The 20,864-nt window shown below is 33.4% G+C and overlaps 2 protein-coding genes across 4 annotated transcripts; both read left to right on the top strand.

Moving 5' to 3' along the window:
- Positions 1–5,367: 5,367 nt before the first annotated feature.
- LOC147400887 (4-coumarate--CoA ligase-like 9) lies at positions 5,368–11,521 on the top strand. 3 transcript variants are annotated; one of them, XM_086441938.1, is made up of 7 exons: positions 5,368–6,513; positions 7,936–8,125; positions 9,872–10,017; positions 10,098–10,165; positions 10,593–10,695; positions 11,236–11,355; positions 11,393–11,521. In XM_086441938.1, the coding sequence occupies exons 1-6, from the start codon at positions 5,506–5,508 to the stop codon at positions 11,353–11,355; spliced, it is 1,635 nt and encodes a 544-aa protein (XP_086298064.1). In that variant the 5' UTR covers positions 5,368–5,505; the 3' UTR covers positions 11,393–11,521. The 3 variants fall into 3 exon arrangements, 2 of the variants coding, with proteins under 2 accessions (XP_086298064.1, XP_086298063.1); XR_015178285.1 differs by lacking the exon at positions 11,393–11,521 and having other exon boundaries at positions 5,369–6,513; positions 10,098–10,277; positions 11,236–11,273; XM_086441937.1 differs by having other exon boundaries at positions 5,369–6,513; positions 11,236–11,521.
- Positions 11,522–16,104: 4,583 nt separating this feature from the next.
- LOC147400888 (zinc finger CONSTANS-like protein (DUF3537)) lies at positions 16,105–20,492 on the top strand. Its single transcript, XM_086441939.1, has 4 exons — positions 16,105–16,712; positions 17,438–17,869; positions 18,353–18,659; positions 19,836–20,492. The coding sequence occupies exons 1-4, from the start codon at positions 16,269–16,271 to the stop codon at positions 19,970–19,972; spliced, it is 1,320 nt and encodes a 439-aa protein (XP_086298065.1). The 5' UTR covers positions 16,105–16,268; the 3' UTR covers positions 19,973–20,492.
- Positions 20,493–20,864: the final 372 nt, after the last annotated feature.

Here is a 20,864-nt window from a genome sequence, read left to right on the forward strand (position 1 = left end):
AAGAAGATAAAGTTTTGTACCCCATTTGGATCTAAACCCGTTGTTTTATGGTTCACTTGATTGAGAAGAGCAAAATTCGATTTGTGGGTGAAAATGATAGAGTTTCACTCATGAAAACTTGTAAAAGTTGTTGGTCTCGATTATCTCGGATGAGATTTTCTATATTTCATTCGAGACGTCTCGTTCGTCTCACGAGATTCCACTAACTAAAAAAAGATCATCCGTCCGTCTCATCCATGCCTGATACCAAGTTAACTCAAACGATACATGTCGATCTTAGACGAGTTTTGAAACCACAGGGGGGATTGCACATGCCCCAAGGATTAGTTGGGTGTTCTAAGGATGAAGGATAAGTTGAGTAAAAGATGAAGGATCAGTCTCTCTAGAAGTCCATAGTTAAGAAGTAGGTCATTGGTTTGAAGATAAAGAAGTTTGAATTGGGTATTTCGTAGGGTTTCTTATGCTTGTAATGCTTTAAATCTAGGGTTAAAAAAAATCTAGGAAAATTTCTTAAAGGCCGAAAAAATTGAAAATTTATGAAAACGATACTCTATTCATTTTAATTTTGAAGATGGAACGGTTTTGGAATTAAAAACATTCTTTAAAGCAAAAATAAAATAAAATAAAAATGTATATATAGGTTGGAGTTTGGAGGCCCTAAAGAGAGCTAAATATTGTGCCAAACATTTTTCAATGTATAGGTTAGAGATTTTAGAATGGGCTGATATTTTTGTGTGGATGATCTCTATGATGAGGAGATCATCCTAACAAAAAATCAGCTCATTTCAAAATTTCTAACCCCTATTTTGAAAAATGTTTGACTCTCTTTAGGGTCTCTGAACATATATATATATATAACACTTAAAACGTTTTGTTTTATGAAAAAGTGAACTTTTCCCTACGTTAACGAACATATTTTAATTCCAAAAATAATAAATTACCGATTTTGAAAATAATTTAACCAACTTAGTATTCCTTCCAAATCATTTCAAGTCAAGTGTGCATCAATTGATAAATATTTTTCTAAATTTCAAATATATTGAACTATTGAAGGCTTTTTATTATAAATCAAAATTTTAAAACTTGTTGAATCGACTCAATTGAATTTTGAGATACATTTTCGCCAAGGTGCAATGGAACCAACTTGCTGAATATTAACTCAATAATTTGGTCGAGTCAGCTCAAAAATACATTGATGTGGGCTGACTGTGTTTAATATTTTGTGAATAAGAAAATAAATATTTTATTTACCTTATAACATTAATATATATTTAATTAATTTTTCTCTGTCTCATCTGAATCAATTGAAAATCATTAATTTGACTCGACTGTATTTGAGTTAACTCGAGTTTTCTTTTGACCGAGTCAAAGGAATATTTGATTCATGGTTTGCACCTTTAACATGTAGATTTTAACATCTCCAAAAAAAATAAATCTATGTTCACTTTGTCCACCACCATTTTTAAAATCAATTGGCGGGTTTTCATTTTTTTTTCTTCTCGTTTTTTTCTAGTTATAGGAAAGTGATAAAGAGATTTGTTATTGGCACTCCAATATTTATTTATTACACCTAAATTTTTTAAATTATTTAACGCACCAAATTAAAAGTCGTGCTGGGGTGACAAAGGATTTATTGTGATTCTCACAAGTTTAACGTGGACATGCATACATAATTGTAAATGATTTTTACTCGTATCGCGAGAAAACACATTTATGATTATATGCACATCCCATGTTAGATTTGTGAGAATCGCAGTAAATAATTTTTATCATTTCAGCATTTTTCATCAAATTAAAGATTAAAATACATTCTTCAAACAGTACAAAGATTTGCTCAAATTATAATCTCGATGTTACAAAACATTATCACTTCTTTAAACAATTTTAATAGTTGATTAAAATTATGATTAGGCTCATACAAAATCATAAATCCAAAATATAAAAATTTAGTTAAAAAAAAATTAAAAAAATAAAACAGCTTCTATTGGCACCCCAAACTTTTATTTATTCTCAATCATTCACTTATTTTCATTATTTTTCATTAGGGTGTAATAAGAAAAAGTGTAACTACTCTCATTAAAGGCAGTCAGATTTTGTCCCAGTACTGCTGTATGACGCAAAACACAGTGAACCCATTCATATCTTGCAAGAATAATGATAAAGCGACCTCAATGTTATACTTCAGATACTAATTTGAAATGATCTAAATATCCTTTTATTCATCTTCTAATTAAAATTTTCTGAATTTCACCTCAATATCATTTATTTTCAAAATTCTTCAACTACACAATTAACCATAGTTTGCCCCCACTACAAGAAAATTCTGGTTCCACCCTTGTATGTAGATCACCTTAATATTAATTGTGATGTTGATTTCTCTCCTTAAATCACTAATACTTGAAAATCATCCAGAGTCGTTATATTCTGACTTGAAAAGACTCGTTCAGCCTGTACATGATTGACATGGCAAGGGCACACGACATAGATATTTTTCTTTAGGATACACAAGGAAAATGAATGGTTATGTGCCCTTGTCATGTCATTTGTGTTCAAATCAAGTAAGTCTTTTCAAGTCAGAAAATCATTAGTTTTTCTCTAATTAGCCCAAATGTCCTTAAAACTTTTTATCCCTTCATCTCGATTTTTCACTTTACTTTTACCACATTTATTTTCTTGGATTCATTTTGTGTTCACAAGAATTCATTATTATCCAATTCTTGTATTTTCATTATTGGTTATGTTATAGAATAAGATGCATCATATTATGATGCATGAGATACACAGTATCTCATCACAAATAGTAGGTTGTACCGGAGAATGATGTATTTAATACATCAATTAGGATTCTCAACATTATGAATATTAGTAATTAAGATATTCAAATTTAATTGTGTATGAGTGATTTATATTAAATCTATTATCATCTTGATAATAATTGATATAAACGTTATCGGAAACCTCTCCATCTAAGATTATGTCCATCTTCTAGATTTCAATTTAATAAAGAATCAGGATCAAGAAAGGTGTCTCGTTCCTATAATGATCTCTATGTGGCACATATTTGTTGGAGTTTAAAACACTTCAACTCCTAATCAAACCATTTTTTTCATGACATGTAACTTGATATATTTAATCTCCAACCAAAACATGCCACATAGACACCATTTTTTATCGTGACTCTTTAGTAAATCATGTGCTTCCTCTCTACAAGATATTAAATGCTTATCCCATTACACGGGATGATCTAGACCTAGTTGCATGAATTGTATACATTAATAATTGCATAATAGTAATAGTAACAGTAACAGGATTTTGTTAATGTGTGCCCTTAAAATGCAATAAATTCACTTTGGAAATTGGATTTTGTATCAAAAATGCCTAAAAGCTACCTTGCCTTCCAAGCTATCATCAATCCTAATCTAGTAGTCGGAAGTTGCCCGCCAGCGCAGCGTACCAACTCCAAGCCCACTCTCCACCAAACGAGCAGCGAGTTAAGGGACTGAACGAGGCCTTAAACGAGCAAGAGCAGCATACATTAACAAAACCCATAATAATAAAATATCTTCTATTGAGGATAGATCCTAGGCTTTCGATACCATTTATTTATCTTGAAGTTCAAAAAAATTCTCCCTCAATTATTTGTTTCAACTTTATTATAGTTTCTCTCTCTCAATATGATAATCCATTATCGGTCCTGTTTAATCTACTTTCTTTGATTAGTCCTAAAATTACAATTATTTTTTGTTGCCTTCATTAATGCTATAAGCCCAATGCTTGGATGATATTGTTTAAAAAAAAAAAGAAAGCCAAACATCTCCAAAAGCATTATCTTTTTTTGTATCCACAAATAGCAAAAGCTTTATATTCCCTACAAAAATAAAATCAAGTTAAAAAATATATATTTAATGAAAATCCATGAAATCAAGTTATTATCATTAAATCCTACATTTTTACATTTATAAATCACCAAATTCTATTACGTATCAAATCCTACATTAAAAAAATAAGAATGTGTTTAATTTTTTTTTCCTGTGAAAAAAACGAAAAAATTGGGAATTACAATAAAAATGTATTTCAGTTGTCTCACTAAAATCAATAATAATTAAGATGTATGAAATGATAAATAGACCATCAACTGCTCTGATCCTTACTATTTTATCTTAGCATACCTTCTTGTGTTTTTTTTAATTATCATTGATTATTTATTTTTGTTACTTTCGAATTTAAAGAGTTAAAATTACTATACTAACATTCTTTTTTTACTTTAAGCTGGAATCTCATATCCCAGTTCTTGTGAATAATAAAATAAATATTTTATTTATCTTAAAATATTAAATATATATTTAATTAATTTTTCACTGTCTCATTTGAACATAGTTTTTAAACTCGTCTGAGACCAAGACGTATCATTCGAGTTAACTTGATATCAGAGTTGAACGAGACCAACTCACAAAGTCATTTTTTGATCAAGATTTATGAGTTACAGTGCAATTTATTGATTTGTCTCGCGAGATGTCTCAATCGTATCGGAAAACTCGTCCGATATGACTCAGTATCGGAGCTGAACTAAACGAGACGAGACGAAATACCAAGTTTAAGAACTATGCATCTGAATCAATTGAAACCATTAACCCAACTTGCGCGCGCCAGACTAGTCCCTACGCCCCACACTCAGGCTATACCCCATTACGTGAAGCGGTGCGTGGCCACCAAGATTTTTTATGGGTAGTGGGATGAGATGCTCTAAATTTTAAAACAATAAATCTATGCTCACTTTGTCAACAACCATTTTTAAATCAATTGACGGGTTTTCACTTTCTTTTCTAGTGATAGGAAAACAATAAAGAAAATTGTTATTGGCACTCGAACTTTTATTTATTATATCTTAATTTTTAAATTATTTAACGCACCAAATTAAGAGAAGTGTTAGGGTGACACAAGATTGACTCTGATTCTCACAAATTTGACATGCATACATAACTGTAGATGATTTTTACTCGTATCGCGAGGAATCACATCTATGGTTATATGCACATCCCATGTGACTTGCGAGAATCGCAAAAAATACTTTTTGTCATTTCAATGTTTTTCACCAAATTAAAGATTAAAACACATTTTTCAAACATTACAAAGATTTGGCTCAAATTATACTCTCAATGTTACAAAATATTATCACTCCTTCAAATAATTTTAGTAGTTAATTACAATTAAGATTAAGCTCATATAAAATCATAAACACAAAATATAAAATTTTAGTCGAAATAAAATAAAATTGAAACATTTTTTATTGGCATCCCATACTTTTATTTATTATCATTCATTGATTTACTTTCATTATTTTTCATTGTGGTTTAATAAGTAAAAGTTGGTGATGTCAATAACTACCGCCAAGCTTAAGCTTGAGTTTTTGTCTGCAAATTTAAACAAAATCACCATTCAACAACTCCTCTCTCTCTCTCTCTCTCTGAACCAGATAACCAGTTCGAAGAAAAAGAAGCAGTTTTAATGGCGGAAATCGACCCAAAAAGCGGATTCTGCTCTAAAACGAAAATCTTCCGAAGTCTCAGACCTTCCGTACCTCTCCCACCGGAGACTAACTCTCTCTCTGTTGCTGAATACGCTTTCTCTACCCTCCAGAGCTCACCCTCATCGCCAGAAAACACCATCGCAGTCATCGACGTCACCACTGGCCAACGCCTCTACTTCTCTGATCTCATTCGATTGACCGAAAATCTAACAGCTTCTCTGCAAATCCGATTCGGCTTCTCCAAAGGCGACACAGCTTTCATAATCTCTCCACCAAGTCCTAAAATCCTGATTCTCTACTTGTCTCTCCTCTCTCTAGGCGTCATCATCTCTCCCACTAATCCAACCAGCACAATCTCCGAAATTTCCCGCCAAATCGATCTCACCAAACCCGTAATCGCCTTCGCTACATCCGACACCGCTAAGAACCTCCCCTCACTCCACCACGGAACAATTCTTCTCGACTCGCTCGATTTCCAATCCATGACGATTCCAATCGGTAAGAAACCGAGCCGAGTCGAAGTAAACCAGTCCGACACAGCGGCGATTCTCTATTCCTCTGGAACAACAGGGCGAGTCAAGGGAGTTGTACTGACTCACCGAAACTTCATCGCGTTGATCGCTGGGTTCCACGCGACTAAAGCTGAATCAGTAAGGGAGAATCCGTTACCACACCCAGTGGCGTTGTTTACGGTTCCTTTGTTTCATGTTTTTGGATTCTTTATGTGTTTAAGAGCTGTAGCTTTGGCGCAAACTGTGGTTTTGATGGAGAGATTCGATTTTGTGGGAATGTTGAAAGCGATTGAAACGTATCGGGTGACTTTCATGCCGGTTTGGCTGCCACTTGTGGTGGCGATGGCGAAGCTTGAAGTGGTCAAGAACTTCGATCTTAGCTCTCTGACTATGGTGGGCTGTGGTGGTGCGCCTCTTTGGAAGGAAGATTCAGAAAAGTTCATCGCTCGCTTTCCACACGTGCAGATCACACAAGTTAGTTGTTCGACTTTCAATCATGGTTTTTAAACTCGGTATCCCGTCTCGTTCAGCTCCGATACCGAGTTGACTCGAACGATACGTCTCGTCTCGTTCGACATTGAGACGATGGTTTTTAACGGTTTAACCATTTTAAAAATCTGAAAATTTCTGAAAAAATTTCAACGCTGTCGTCTCATGAGACATTGTGAGTTTGTGAGTTGGTCTAGTTAGACTCTGATACCGAGTTAACTCGGACGAGACGTCTCGGACGAGTTTAAAAACCATGCTTTCAATTCGATACATATTAATAAACTTACGTGGAGAGCCGTAGCCGTTCAATCATGCAGGTCATCTAGTTAAATTGCATTTTAAAATATAATATATCTATTATTTTTTACTATTAAGAGCTGATTAGATTCTCTTATTAAATAAAAATATAAAACCATGCAGTCCATCTTTGTTAAATTATACGTTAAAAGTTAATATATAATTTTTTTTTACTATTAAGATTTGATTTTTCAAAGATATTGTACCCCCTCTTGGACTGGATCAAGTTGGTCGAAGATGAGGACATTTAAGTCATTTGCATTATCTCTCACAGAAGATCAAAGTCAAGGGGCATATCATTAGAATTTGTGGCCCACTACAATATTGAAGATTCTACATATCAACCAATTCACGTTTAGATGTATTCAATGCACCTAAATACGGGCCTACTCATCTTAAGGTCTCTAATTATATAATTATTAGAAGGTGACATGTGCAAACACATAAAATCCTTGCCTATTGGAATTTAAAAATATTAATTAGAAAGTTTTTGAATTACAAGATAAAAGAAAGGATATTTTTATAATTTTAAAAACTATTGTAGGATTGTAATTTTCTTAGTCTTTTACCAAAATGACCCTAATTATATTAAGTTAAAATGTAAAGGTGGCGGCATTTATGGAATCTAAATTTTGGTGTGGAATATGTTTTCAATTGTTATTTTCTAGTCGTTACTAAATGAACATTTACTTTTTTTATCATCAATTGCTTTTTAATTATCATCATGGCCCCCCATTTCTTCCCTTGATGATCATTCTTGTACAACTAGAGTTAAGGAGAGTGGAAAGAGAGATGACTAGGAGAGACATTGGGACAAAGGGAGAAGAGAGACTCTAAAATAAAATTTTAAAAATGGTGTGCCCATAGCATTATTTACTGTGTGTTATGCATAATTTTATTAATCTAAGTGTCATTGAGAGTGATGATGAATCAAGTGTGCTCGATGGGAATAAAAATAAGGACTATGGTGTCTTTCTTTGTGACAACTTAGTGTGCTTCCTGGTATCAGCATGGCAGGAACCGAGCTTTGTTCTCAGTTTTGCTTTAAAAACCTTGTATATGTAATGCTAGTGTTGATGTAGTGGGCGTCCCTACTTTTATTCTTCATAGGGCTATGGTTTGACCGAGACAACAGGGGGGGCTACAAGGATGTTAGGCCCTGATGAGACCAAGATATATGGGTCTGTAGGGCGCCTCATCGAGAATATGGAAGCAAAGATAATTGATCCTTCCACTGGGGAGGCCTTGCCTCCTGGTCAGCGAGGAGAGCTATCGTTGTGTGGGCCAACCATCATGAAAGGTGATGTCTATAATCTCTATATGCAACTTCGAGTTTTGTTACTAACTTCAACATTTACAGAATGCCAATTATTTGAAATTTTCCGTTCTTAAGTACTAAAAGTGTTGCATAACTTCACAATCTTTTTTATCTGAAAATTTGTGTCTAGTGAAACTTTTTTAAACTTTTTAAGGATAATTGGATGCTTGTTCAATTCGGTTGGACCAATTTACTTTTAGTCATCATGATTTGATTATTAATGGAAAATCATAGTCTTTCCCAAAATTTTCATCTTGATAACATAGCATTTTTAAAATTTGTGTTTGATGGGGTTATGGGGTTATGTAAAGACAGATGATTTTATTTCTAACAAGGAATTCTCCATTTTCTAGATATTTGCTCTGTTTTGCAAATGTGGACAGGTCTCGGTTTAAACAAATATTTGTTTTTTATTTATATGATGTTATGTGATATCGATGTATTAACAGCTTATCTAACATATCCTTTCTACGTTTTACTCTTACTGTGAACTAAATTATTTAAATAAAAACATTTCTACCACTACGATGATGCTCACCCTTAGAGCCTCGAGCCAACTTTAGAGCCTATATTTTTCCAAAATCACCCTTAGTTACGGTGTTCTACTCCTTTTCTCCTTAATACCCTCACAATTTTTATTCTCTTTAAACTATAGATCATAGGTCATACGATGCAAAGTATTTTTAAACGTTGCTAACAAAATGTCTGGTGGTTCAAGTATTTTCTCTCCTTTTAAAATTGAGTCCCATCTTTTTAGGAAATTTTACTTTTTTTCCCTCTTAGATTTCTCAAAAGCTCATAATTTTTTTAATTTATAATTCAATTTAAGTAAAGTGAGTCAATTGGAGTTCTCTTGCAGTGATCTTTCTAATGTATAAGTTTGTATTTATTATTATTATTATTATTATAAATTCTTATGATACTTTTTAGTAAATTGATTAAAATGGATATCAAAAAAATCTTTACTATTATAATGAGAAGGCGGAGGAGAAGTGATTAGACATCAAAATGTGGATCTCACAAATACCCCCACCTTTACATTTATACTTAATCATGGTCAATTTGGTCAAAAACCAAGAAATTGTAACCCATGACCCTATAATCACGTATAATTTTCAAAATTACAGAAATTTCCTTTTTTTTACTCTATAATCTTCAAAAACCCTTTAACCAATATTTTAAATTACAAATAAGCCCCTTTGATACATGTGCGTTTGCACGTTCCACTTTTTAGTTATTTTTAATTTAAGATAGTTATTCAGCATTTTAAAAAGGAAGTTCCATTTGTCAACCACCACAAGCATCACATGTGCCCCATGCTATAATAGAATAATTATGTATGGACATGTGAGTGTATTGGGTTTGTGGGGGTCCGGTCTGTTTAGCACTTTGTGACCAACCGTAGAAGTAAGTGGGCATCGAGGATGGCACCCACCATTCCTCTTTAAGAAATCATATTCTATACAAATTTATCACATTGAAGGGCCACACTGCCTTATGTATCAGGACATGTCCCATGTATTTTTAACGTGGTAAAAAGCTTACAAGTTCTTTGTCATAGCAAATCACTGCTCGTACATTTTTAATTCCATGTATTTTGTTCTAAATGTTATTTTACACCAAAATATTTCAATTTTGAGGATTCGGTGATTAATAATGCTCAAACTTAGTTGAGATATTATATGTTTTTGACTCTTGTTTGATGAATGGGATGCTGATATATTACAGGTTATGTGGGAGATGATGAGGCAACTTCTTCGACATTGAATTCAGAGGGTTGGTTAAAGACCGGTGATCTTTGTTATTTTGACTCCAATGGATTTCTTTACATTGTTGATAGGTTAAAGGAATTAATAAAATACAAAGCATATCAGGTACTCTCAACTCTTGAGAATCATATGGCTATGGAAGTCAGCTCATTATATCAACTAAACCAATCTGGAATGCTTTACAGGTTCCCCCATCTGAATTGGAGCATTTACTTCAATCCCACCCAGATATCGCTGATGCTGCTGTAATCCCGTATGTATTTGATGCTTTCATGTGCCAAACTTAATTCATCTTTTATTTGTTGATGGCGTTCTTCCAAGTACTGACATGTTGGACAATCTACCAAGGATATAGCAATAAATAGGTTGAACCCCAACTCTACCCAAAATCAACCTAACTAGATGATCTTAGATTATTTCATAGCTGTACACATGGAACACAATTGCGCCAAAAAGAGTTTAAAAAACATAAAAAGAAAAAATGGTGAATCATTAATAAAATTATAGCAGACAGTGTTGGTGTGGAGCAACTATTGAATGGCTTTACTGAGTATCCATGGGGCATCGTAGATTTTCTCTGGTTTTAATTATGCTAAAAAAAATTTCTCATGTACTATGAAGTACAAATAAAATACCTAAGCTCATGTATGAGAACTCATATTTGTATTATCCGATTACAGGTACCCTGATGAAGAAGCAGGGCAGATTCCCATGGCCTTTGTGGTTAGAGAATCTGGAAGCAATCTCAGTGATGCTCAAGTTATGGATTTCATCGCAAAACAGGTATATTTACTTCCAATTATCGTCAAGTAACAATTTGAATCTATAATTTTCTCAAGTACCATCTTTGGGATAAGGCTTTGTTGTTGTTGATATTTTTGAAGTACTTCCGCATTACTCAACTGAAGTGGAATGTGCACAGAATCACAAATCTTTTTTTCTCGAGATACACAAGGAAAAAAAAATCTATGATTCTATGCACAATTCCACGTCAGTTGAGTGTATTGGAGTATCTTTTTTTTTTTTTTTTGGAGTCAGTTTAGTATTATTCATATTGTAATGCATCAATCATAACTCAGTTAAAGCCTTATCTCAAAGATTTGGGGTCGGCTAAACGAATCTTGTTCCTCCATCCTCTTCTGTCTAAAGCAATTCTTCTGTCCACTTTCACTGCCCCACATTCTTTCGGTCTTTCTCTCATTCATTCCTTTTAACTGGGTTTATAATTGGGCCTTTCTTTGAATGTGACCAAACCATCTCTGTCGACTTTCTCTTCGTTTACTTCCTAACAGAATTTCATGTGTTATGATATATCTTTTGTAGGTTGCACCATACAAGAAGATACGTCGAGTCGCTTTCATTGAATCCATTCCAAAATCTCCTGCAGGAAAGATTTTAAGGAGGGAACTTGTTGATCATGCTCGCTCAGGTCTTTTAGCTTGACTATGATATCCTTTATTTTTACTCAGCAACAGAGCGCCTTACCTTCTGTAATAGTAGGTACACCATTCAAAATGTCATATTAATCCTCATTATTTCTTCAACAGTAAGTTAACATTATTGAAATCAAATGGTGTCTTTAAAATAAGAAATTAAGATATTTCTATTTTCTTGGGTCCTCGTGGTCGTCAGATTTTTCGTTCAGGCGTTTCCTTTGTCAATCAGTAGGTAAAATCCATAAGGGCAGCAATACCATAGTTTCAAAAATCAACTCTAGACTGTCCATTAGACGAGTCAAGTTGACACCTCATGATTCTACTTAAATCAGCCAATATTATAAATAAATAAAACTTTAATGAGCCAAACAAACTTGTATTGAAATTATAAATGTTTAATAAATAATTTTTAATATTTTAAAATTAGTATTTTTATTTATTTTTTTGGTTCTCCGCAAAAATCTATATTATAAACTCAGCTACAATTTTTTGGGGTCCACACTATCCTTCCTTTCCTCTTCACCCTATCAAATTTATTATCTTTCTCATCTTTCCTCATCCCCTCCCCTCCTTTTTTAAGAAATATCCTCTTAATTTTGCTATCTTTCTTCTTTTACTCACTTTTCAATTAGACCTCTTCTAATTTTACTATCTTTCCTCTATTACCCCTTTAACCCCAAAGAGTATTTGATATTTTATTCTCCACAAACATATCATATATAGTCAAATAACTCAAGATTCTTAGCTTTCCGAGTTATTTTCAATAATATATATATATATATATATATATATATATATATATATATATATATATATATATATATAGGGAAGTGTTCGGAGGCCTCATAGAGAGCCAAACATTGTGCCTAGCATTTTTCAAAATAGGGGTTAAAAGTTTGGAAATGAGTTGATTTTTTGTGAGGATGATCTCTATGGTGAAGAGATCATCCTCACAAAAAATCAGTTCATTCTGAAACTTCCAAGCCTAGTTTACAAATTGAAGAAATGTGAATTGTCAGATTTTTATAAACCAGTTTTAATGGGATTAGAAGTTTTGGAATGGGCTGACTTTTGGTAAGGATGATCTTCTCATCATAGAGATCATCTTCACAAGAAATCAGCCCATTCTGAGACCTCTAACCTATACATTGAAAAATGTTTAGCACAATGTTTGGCTCTCTTTAGGGCCTCCGAACACCACCTATATATATATATGGGTCCCATTCTGCACCCAACCATTTACCCAACAATTTGCCCAACATGTTTTGTCCTACATGGGTTAGAAGTTTTGGAATAGGCTGATTTTTGGTGAGGATGATTTCCTCACCATAGAGATCATCCTCACCAAAAATCAGCCAATTCCAAAACTTCTAACCCCATCACAAATGGTTTACAAAAAATGAACGGTCCACGATTTTATATATATATATATATATCTGTGTGTGTGTGTGTGTGTGTATTTTGTTGACCACAAAAATATCATATATAACCAAATAACTCTTAGAGATTCTGAATTTACATATATATCTGTGTGTGTGTGTATTTTGTTGACCACAAAAATATCATATATAACCAAATAACTCTTAGAGATTCTGAATTTTCGAGCTAAATTAGTTGACTTGGCAAGTTTACTTGGAACTTGGTTCTATCTTAGCTTTGGTGATGAATCGCTTCAAAATCCAATCGAGTTGACTTGACTGAATTTGTAAAACTAATGTGCCACCGACATGAGATGGAAACCCAACTTCAACTTCGACTAACTCCTTTGCGTATAATAAAAGAAAAGCACAAGACAAGTACCTTAATGGACTTGGGTCCTTCTATAGGGATAAAAAGAGGAATCGGTGGTCCTTATGACTTTTTGCTTGATCCTAAATCTTTTGGAAGGTGAAGTATTGAATTGATTTTGCAATCACCGATTAGTCAATTCTTTGTTAATGCTTTCTTATTGGAGACAGACAGAATTGAGCGATTGATCAAAGGGTCATGATAAAATGACCTGCTGTCTGTACTTGGACGATAGATCTTTTTCTTCGGGATACACAAGGAAAAGATTTTATGGTTCTGTGCACTTGCCACATCAACCATGTATGTGTCAGCACGTCATTTTATCATTGGTCTTAATCCATTTTTAGGACAAAGTGTGATCTTGTAACCATTATGTATCTGTTGCAATTACTCATTAATTCATGTACTTTAAAAATTCTTGTGGGGGCACGTAAATCCTCCCCTAGCCAAGAGTCCAAGATCACACCTAAGAGAGTCGAGGTGTTGAGTTTGAGTCCTCCTTAGAAGTCACCCTTAGTGATTCATCCTCCCCTGGTGTGTGTGTGGAAGGGAGATCATGGTTTTAAAACTCGGTTTCGCATCTCGTCTCATCCATGCTTGATATTGAGTTGATTCAAACTATACGTCTCATTTCGACATTGAGACAACAGTTTTTAATCATTTAAAAAATTTGATGAAAAAAATAAAGTTTTTCATCCCATTTGGATCAAAACCTATTGTTTTATAGTTCACTTGATTGAGAAGATGAGCAAAACTCGATTTGTGAGTGAAAATGATAGAGTTTCAATCATTAAAACTTGTAAAAGTTGTTGGTCTCGATTATCTTGAACGAGATTTTCTAGATCTCGTCCGAGACATCTCACGAGATTCCACCAACAGATCATCCATCCGTCTCATCCATGCCTAATATCAAGTTAATTCAAACGATACGTCTCAATCTTGGACGAGTTTTGAAACCATTGGGCGAGGGGATTGCACATGCCTCAAAGATTAAGATCAGCCTTTCTAGAAGTCCATAGTTAAGAAGTAGGTCATTGATTTGAAGACAAAGGAGTATCTTAAATATTCATCAAAACTTAAAAAGAATAATGAGAGTGAATTTATGAGACTGTATATGGGTTAGAATCATAGATCTTTTTTTCCTCGGAATACACAATTACACATATTTATGAGAGTGTATAATTGTGTATCCCGAGAAAAAAGTTTTCTCTTGTTCTAACTCATGCCACGTCAGGCAGCGTCAGAAAATCACGACTCAACTTAGAGAGAAGGGAGTGTCTAATAAGGTGGTTGTTGCTGAGCCACGGGTACGAATAAGACTTGCATATTCTCTTCTCCTATTAAACACTTGCATCAGCGTGATCACTATATACATGTATTTCGTTCGACTTTGATGCCCAGTTAAACACGCAACTTTCTTTAAAAAAATCTTTTATTCACCAATGACTTTGATGCCTAAACACATTACCCTTTCTTTATTGTAAGTGATTTATCTAACACTCACGACTCACTAATACTATCTTTTCAAGCAAAGGGCAATCATTCAGTACAATGGGAGTTACAAACTCAAACCTACTTCTTATTGTATCCTATTCTCTACCACAACATTAAACGTATGACACACCTAAGATGTTGCAATTTTGGAGAAAAGAGTCCGACTAGCCTTACCAAGAGTCCCTCGGCTCGCATTGTGACGTCCAAAATATGATTGGATACTTCAGGATTGTAGAAGATAAAATTCTATGAAATTTGAAAAAAAAATTTATTTTTATTTTATTTTTTTTTAATTTTCACTGTTGAATTTCAATTTTAAGTTTGGGAGTTATGTAGAAGTTCGATAACCATCTATTTTTTAAAACGTTGGATCAAGCTCAAAATAAATTATTTTTGAATTTTTATTTTTGATCTAAGTTTTTCGATGGAACTTAGAGAGATGTGGTGTTGGATTGCTGATGTGGTAATCCATTTGAGCAAAACGACATTGGGTTAAGGCTTAAAATCTTTCCTGGTTTGAATTTTAGCTTGATCTGAGATCCCCAAAGGCTAGTATCAATTAATGAGTAACAAATTTATCATTTTCTTAATAAAAGAACTTACATTCTTATTGGTTCACGTGTATTAATCAAATCCATTTTTAGGGTTGAAATCATTTCTCTCCTCTTGAATAGATAGAAGATCTATTTTCAATTATCCTTGCCCATCTATATAAAAAGAAAAATACTTTCCGTACTAACTTATTAAGATTTTAACTCTTACTAAGAGTCTTTGAGCTTAAATGGATAACCACATTGGCAATCCAACACCGCCTTCTAGATTTCAAGGAAAAAACTCAGATCAATTTTTTTTTTCCCAAAATGCAACGTATTTTGGAGTTGATCTAAGATTTTGAAAATAGACGTCTGGCAATCGAATTTCCATATAACTCCCAAACTTAAAATTAATATTCAAAGACGAAAAATAACACTTATATGAAGACAAAAAAATCAAAATTCATAAATTTTATCCTCCCTATGGCATCCCTATTATGTTTTTGAATGCCACAAGGTGAGGTCAACAACCCTTAGTAAGAGTTGAAATCTTAATAAAGTCGTGTTGAAGTAACGTTGAAATGTAAATCGATCTTGACATTCTAATGTGGTGGTGCATGTATAACTATAAATACTTTTAACTCGTATCTCGATGAAAAGCATCTATGATTATATGTCAACACCTCATCAAAATGTACATCGTGAGGGATGTATATGACGTGGATGTGTGTCAAAACTATAGATTTTTTTTTAATCAAGATACGATATATGAAATCATTTATGATTCTAACACACATCTGCGTCAAAATAGTCCGATATGATGTACATTTTAAAGTTACTTTAGCATTATCCTTTCACTAATGTTATTAGTTAGTGAAAATCAAAATAAATAAATAAATAAGTAATAATATATTATTTCTGCCCAAATATGCAAAGGGTTTGCATCAAATTTGTCTCTGAAAAATCGCTTCTGAAGGACAGCAATCTATAAATTTAAAAATAAAAACTCTCTTTCGAATCTCTATAAAATCGCTCTCTATTCTAACTCAATTTTTAACAGATTGAGGTCCGGATCTCTATCTAGCTCCCACGTAAAAACAAATTCATGGCTGAACTTCACATAAAAACAGAAGAATCTCCCAACCAAACAACCCCTCTGATTGATCCAGAAAGAACCCATACACATGAAGAAGAAATAAATGATACCCATTTGGATCAAACCCTTCAACGGCTAGAAATCTTCCTCTGTTTCTTCGGTTTCCATCAATCATCTGTTCTAAGCTTTCTCCTCTCTTGGGTTGTATTTCTAATAGTGGGTGTTTCAGTACCAGTCTTGATTCTCGAGTTATTTTCTTGTTCTGACTGCGAGAAGTATCAGATCAACACATTTGAACTCGACATCCTCGTATCTCAGGCTTGTCTTGCTGTTGTTTCTCTGCTCTGTGTCTCACACAATCTTCGCAAGTACGGTATTCGAAGATTCCTATTTGTTGATCGGTCTCATGGCCGTATGGCCAAATTCCGCAAAGAATACATCAAGAAGATCGAGGTGAGCGATACCCAGTTCCCCCTTTTTGTTATTTTTTTTTTCAATTTTGATCCGTAATAGTTCTTTTGAAGATCGCTTTTTTCTGGGTTTATTTCGGGGAAAATAGTTGAAATTAGACTTCAAATGATCTCACAAGGTATTTAAACTATGTGGTTATCCCACTTCCCCTTTTTTTGTTTTTTTGTTCAATTTGGATCTATAATTGGTCTATTAAATTTATTTTGGGAAAAAATGTTGAAATTATACTTAAAATGATCTCACAAGGATTTAAACTATGTGAGTATCTCGGATACTATGTTCTTATAGATGGGTTGAAAGATCATAATTCATAACTGATTGAAATGGTTTTATAACTCTTTTTTAAGACAATTTCTTTGTTGTTTCATAGTCTGGATTTGTTTCATGTTTGAAGCTATAACATGAATTGTATATGTTTGTGAAAGTGAAGATTATTGGGCTTGACAGTTTGAGTGAGGAATTTCCTCCCATTGAAGTGTTTTTCTTTATAATTTTGTCCCCAATTTAACATTCAATTTATCGGTATAATTTTACATAATTCGTCGTTGAGTTAATAATTTGTTCCTAAGATTTGAAATTGTTGCTTGATCTTAGCATATTGATCATCAATTTTTTATTTTTATTTTTTGGTATAAAAGCACTACATTAAGGAATATTCCTCCCAAATTGTACAATACTAAGAAAAGTTTGAATTGGGTATTTCGTAGGGTTTCTTCCGCTTGCTTGTTATGTGGATACTCCCATGCTTCTTTTTGAAGACTGCCTGTGAGGTCGTCCGCGTTATATATGTTCAACATGAGACATGGTGGCAGTCCATTACCATTTTGTTAGCTTTGGTTGTGTCATGGACTTATTTGACTACAATCTCTTTATCAGCTTGTGTTTTATTCAATTTGGTTTGTAATTTGCAAGTTATCCACTTCGAAGATTACGGGAAGCTTTTGGAAAGCGATTTAGATGTTTCAGTATTTATGGAAGAACACATGCGTCTAAGGCACCATCTCTCTAAAATAAGCCATAGATTCCGGATTTATCTTATTTTGGAGTGTTTGGTCGTGACAGCAAGTCAAGTTGTCACTCTTTTCCAGACCACGGGATATCGTGGAATGATCACTTTCATCAACAGCGGGGATTTTGCAGTAAGTACAGTTCTAGATTTAATTTTATTTTGAATTGTCAAAATGATTTATGTGGGGGAATCAGACATATTTATTGGATCCCAACAAGGGAAATCTCCTACTTGGAAGAGAACAAATAATTGAATGGATGATGCACTTCTGGTGATGGTTTAAACTTTAAAGTTCCATACTGTCTCATAATTTTTCGGCCAAAACCGGAACAAAACTTTGTCCCCAAAACATTGAATACTTTGGAATATCCCGTAATGTTTTGGAATGTTTTAATTGAGACAATCTTGATTTTTCTCTTGACCAAAACATTGCCTTGAGAAAAGATATTAAGCCTAGCTTATGAAAACCATCAAACATATAGACTTTTCTATGTGGTCGTGCTCTTGCATAGTATCGTACTATGTGAACTAGATTTCCCTTGCCTTTGTTTGGCTTCTCTTAGAATTCGGTCCATTGGATGTTCAACTATTTCGTTCTCCTTTATGTTGACAGGTCACCTCGATTGTTCAAGTTGTTGGCATAATTCTTTGTTTGCATGCAGCTGCAAAGATTTCTCATAGAGCTCAAGGTATTGCATCTGTTGCAAGTAGATGGCATGCGTTAGTAACATGTAATTCTACAGATGCATCTCAATTAAGAGTCTCAAACAGTGTGGGAAACTTCGAGGCCGCCAATACAGTTGGAACGTTTTTTTCAACCTACTCTGAAAGCGATTTGGAGTCGTTGGATAACATGGGGTTGCCTACTAATACACGACTATCTTCTTATATGTCCTCATACCACAAGAGACAAGCCTTAGGTATGTGAAAGCACGTTGAACCAATTTTTATACTATATTTTAGCTGGTTTTAATCTTGCTTAGGAAAGTATATTGTGTCTCTCTCCAGCAAAATTAGTTTATGCTCGTATTAAGTTTATAATACTGAAAGAATTTTAAATAAATCTGAAAACAATGTTTAAATAAATTGAGAATTTTTTTTAAAAGTGGGTTGACATGTTTTTAAAAAAAAGTCTGACATGGAATGACACGATGTATTCCTTGTTACTTAGAGCAATGTGTCCCTAGGAATTTTCTTATTTCAAGGTAGCCTTATATATGACACTCTAAATGTATTCCTCACTCCTTTGGTAATTGTATTTAGTGTAAGAATAAGGCTGAAGTGAGTTTAAGATTGTACCTCACATCGCACATCCTGACGTGAAAGTGTATAGGAACCATAGATGCTTTTCACTTGTATCTTGATGAAAGCATCTATGGTTTCGGAACGCTTTCACATCAGGATGTGCGATATGAGGTACAATCTTGAGGTCACTCCAGCATGACTCTTATCGTAAACGGGGTGAAACTCTTAATTTAGTAGTTATTCCCCTCAAACTTTTGAGCTTAGAATATTTATACATCATTCATCTCATTAAACCCATAGCTCTTCAACTAGAAGCATCACCGACTTGAGCATCTCTCATTGGTTGAACTCTGTTTAACAAACAAATAATTTTCACAATAATCCTCGCAGCCTTGCACCCCTTTTCATGAGTTTAAGAACTTGAGTTTTCACTAGCTTTTTAAGTCTTCAATCGTGTACCCGGTGTAGGGTCACCATAGGGAAATTCCTCTTTTAAGTAAACCTCTTGGTTCTTCATACTTGAAATCACATTCCTCGCCCTCCTATGATGATAGTAGAATCCTCATGGTTACTAACCAATTGTGGTTTCTTTGAACATTCAAAGTGCTGATTGCAGCTAAGTAGTTTCTTCATAGTAGATGGATCCTTGGGAAACCTTTAGCAATAGTGTTCCATTTGTTTCAACATTAATTTTTTTTTTTTTTTAACTGTATGAAGTATGTCATTAAATCCATTTTCCTCGTCATTAAAATAAACGCATTTCCAATTCTCTATTACAATTCTGCTTCAGCTTGAACTTAAGTCTATTTATTCAGATGAAATTGATGTTTTTTAAAACTTTGGCTATGCAGTAATGTATTTGCAGTCCAATCCCGGAGGAGTCACTATTTTTGGATGGACAGTTGATCGAGCGTTGATTAACACAATCTTCTTCATTGAGCTCTCACTGGTTCTTTTCGTCCTAGGGAAAACCATAGTTTTCACTTAAAAAAGAGTCACAAACCTCCTCGATGACTTTCCCACGACAAAGATGGGCTAAATGAATGACCATCTCAACAAAGAAAATTTTTTAAAGCTTTTCACACCAAAACTTGATCTTGAAACAGTTTTGAGACTTTGATAGATCTAAATAAGAGAAACCTAGACAAAGAAGAAGGGAAATGTGGGGGAGGTTCATACAACCAGATATCACAATGTTATGTACTTTGGAGATTTACGTGTTGTAACATATAATGGTGGATCGGAGATTTTGGGTCTTGAATTATTAGTGTATTTTTTATAATATTGAAAAAATAAAAAAAATTCTTTTCTAGGGTTTTGGTTAAATGAACACCATATTGGACTGTTCTCATTCTTTTGGAAGATCAAACAGATATTGAATCGAAATGAAAAAGTAAATGATATTCATGGGTCATGTGTTGATTCATATTTAAATTACTAATTTTATGCTTTTTATATAACGATATTTGGTACAGTTATCCAAAAATATGGTGAGCATTCCAGATTTTTTTGACTTACCCACTTTATACTTGTATAATTCACATATTATTTAAAAATGTAATTTTTAACCCAATATATAAAATACAAATGTAAATCTTGAAAATAAAAATAAATAAATAATATATACATATAGGATCAAGATCCATATACACATAAAGTTACAACATGTTTTGTCTTACATGGACAAAAAGGTTCAGATTGAACTGAATTTTTGTGAGAATGGTCAAATATGATGAGAAAATCTTCTTCGCAAAAAATCAACTCAATCTAAAACTTCTAAGCCTATGAAAAGTGATTTACAAATTATTGGTAAAAAATGGATGGTACAAATTCTAAATCACTTTTAATGGGATTATAAGTTTTAAATTGGACTGATTTTT

The sequence above is a fragment of the Akebia trifoliata genome, chromosome 5 (assembly GCF_017979445.1).
Source record: "Akebia trifoliata isolate Shusen 1 chromosome 5, ASM1797944v1, whole genome shotgun sequence".
In the NCBI taxonomy this organism is placed as follows: Eukaryota; Viridiplantae; Streptophyta; class Magnoliopsida; order Ranunculales; family Lardizabalaceae; genus Akebia; species Akebia trifoliata.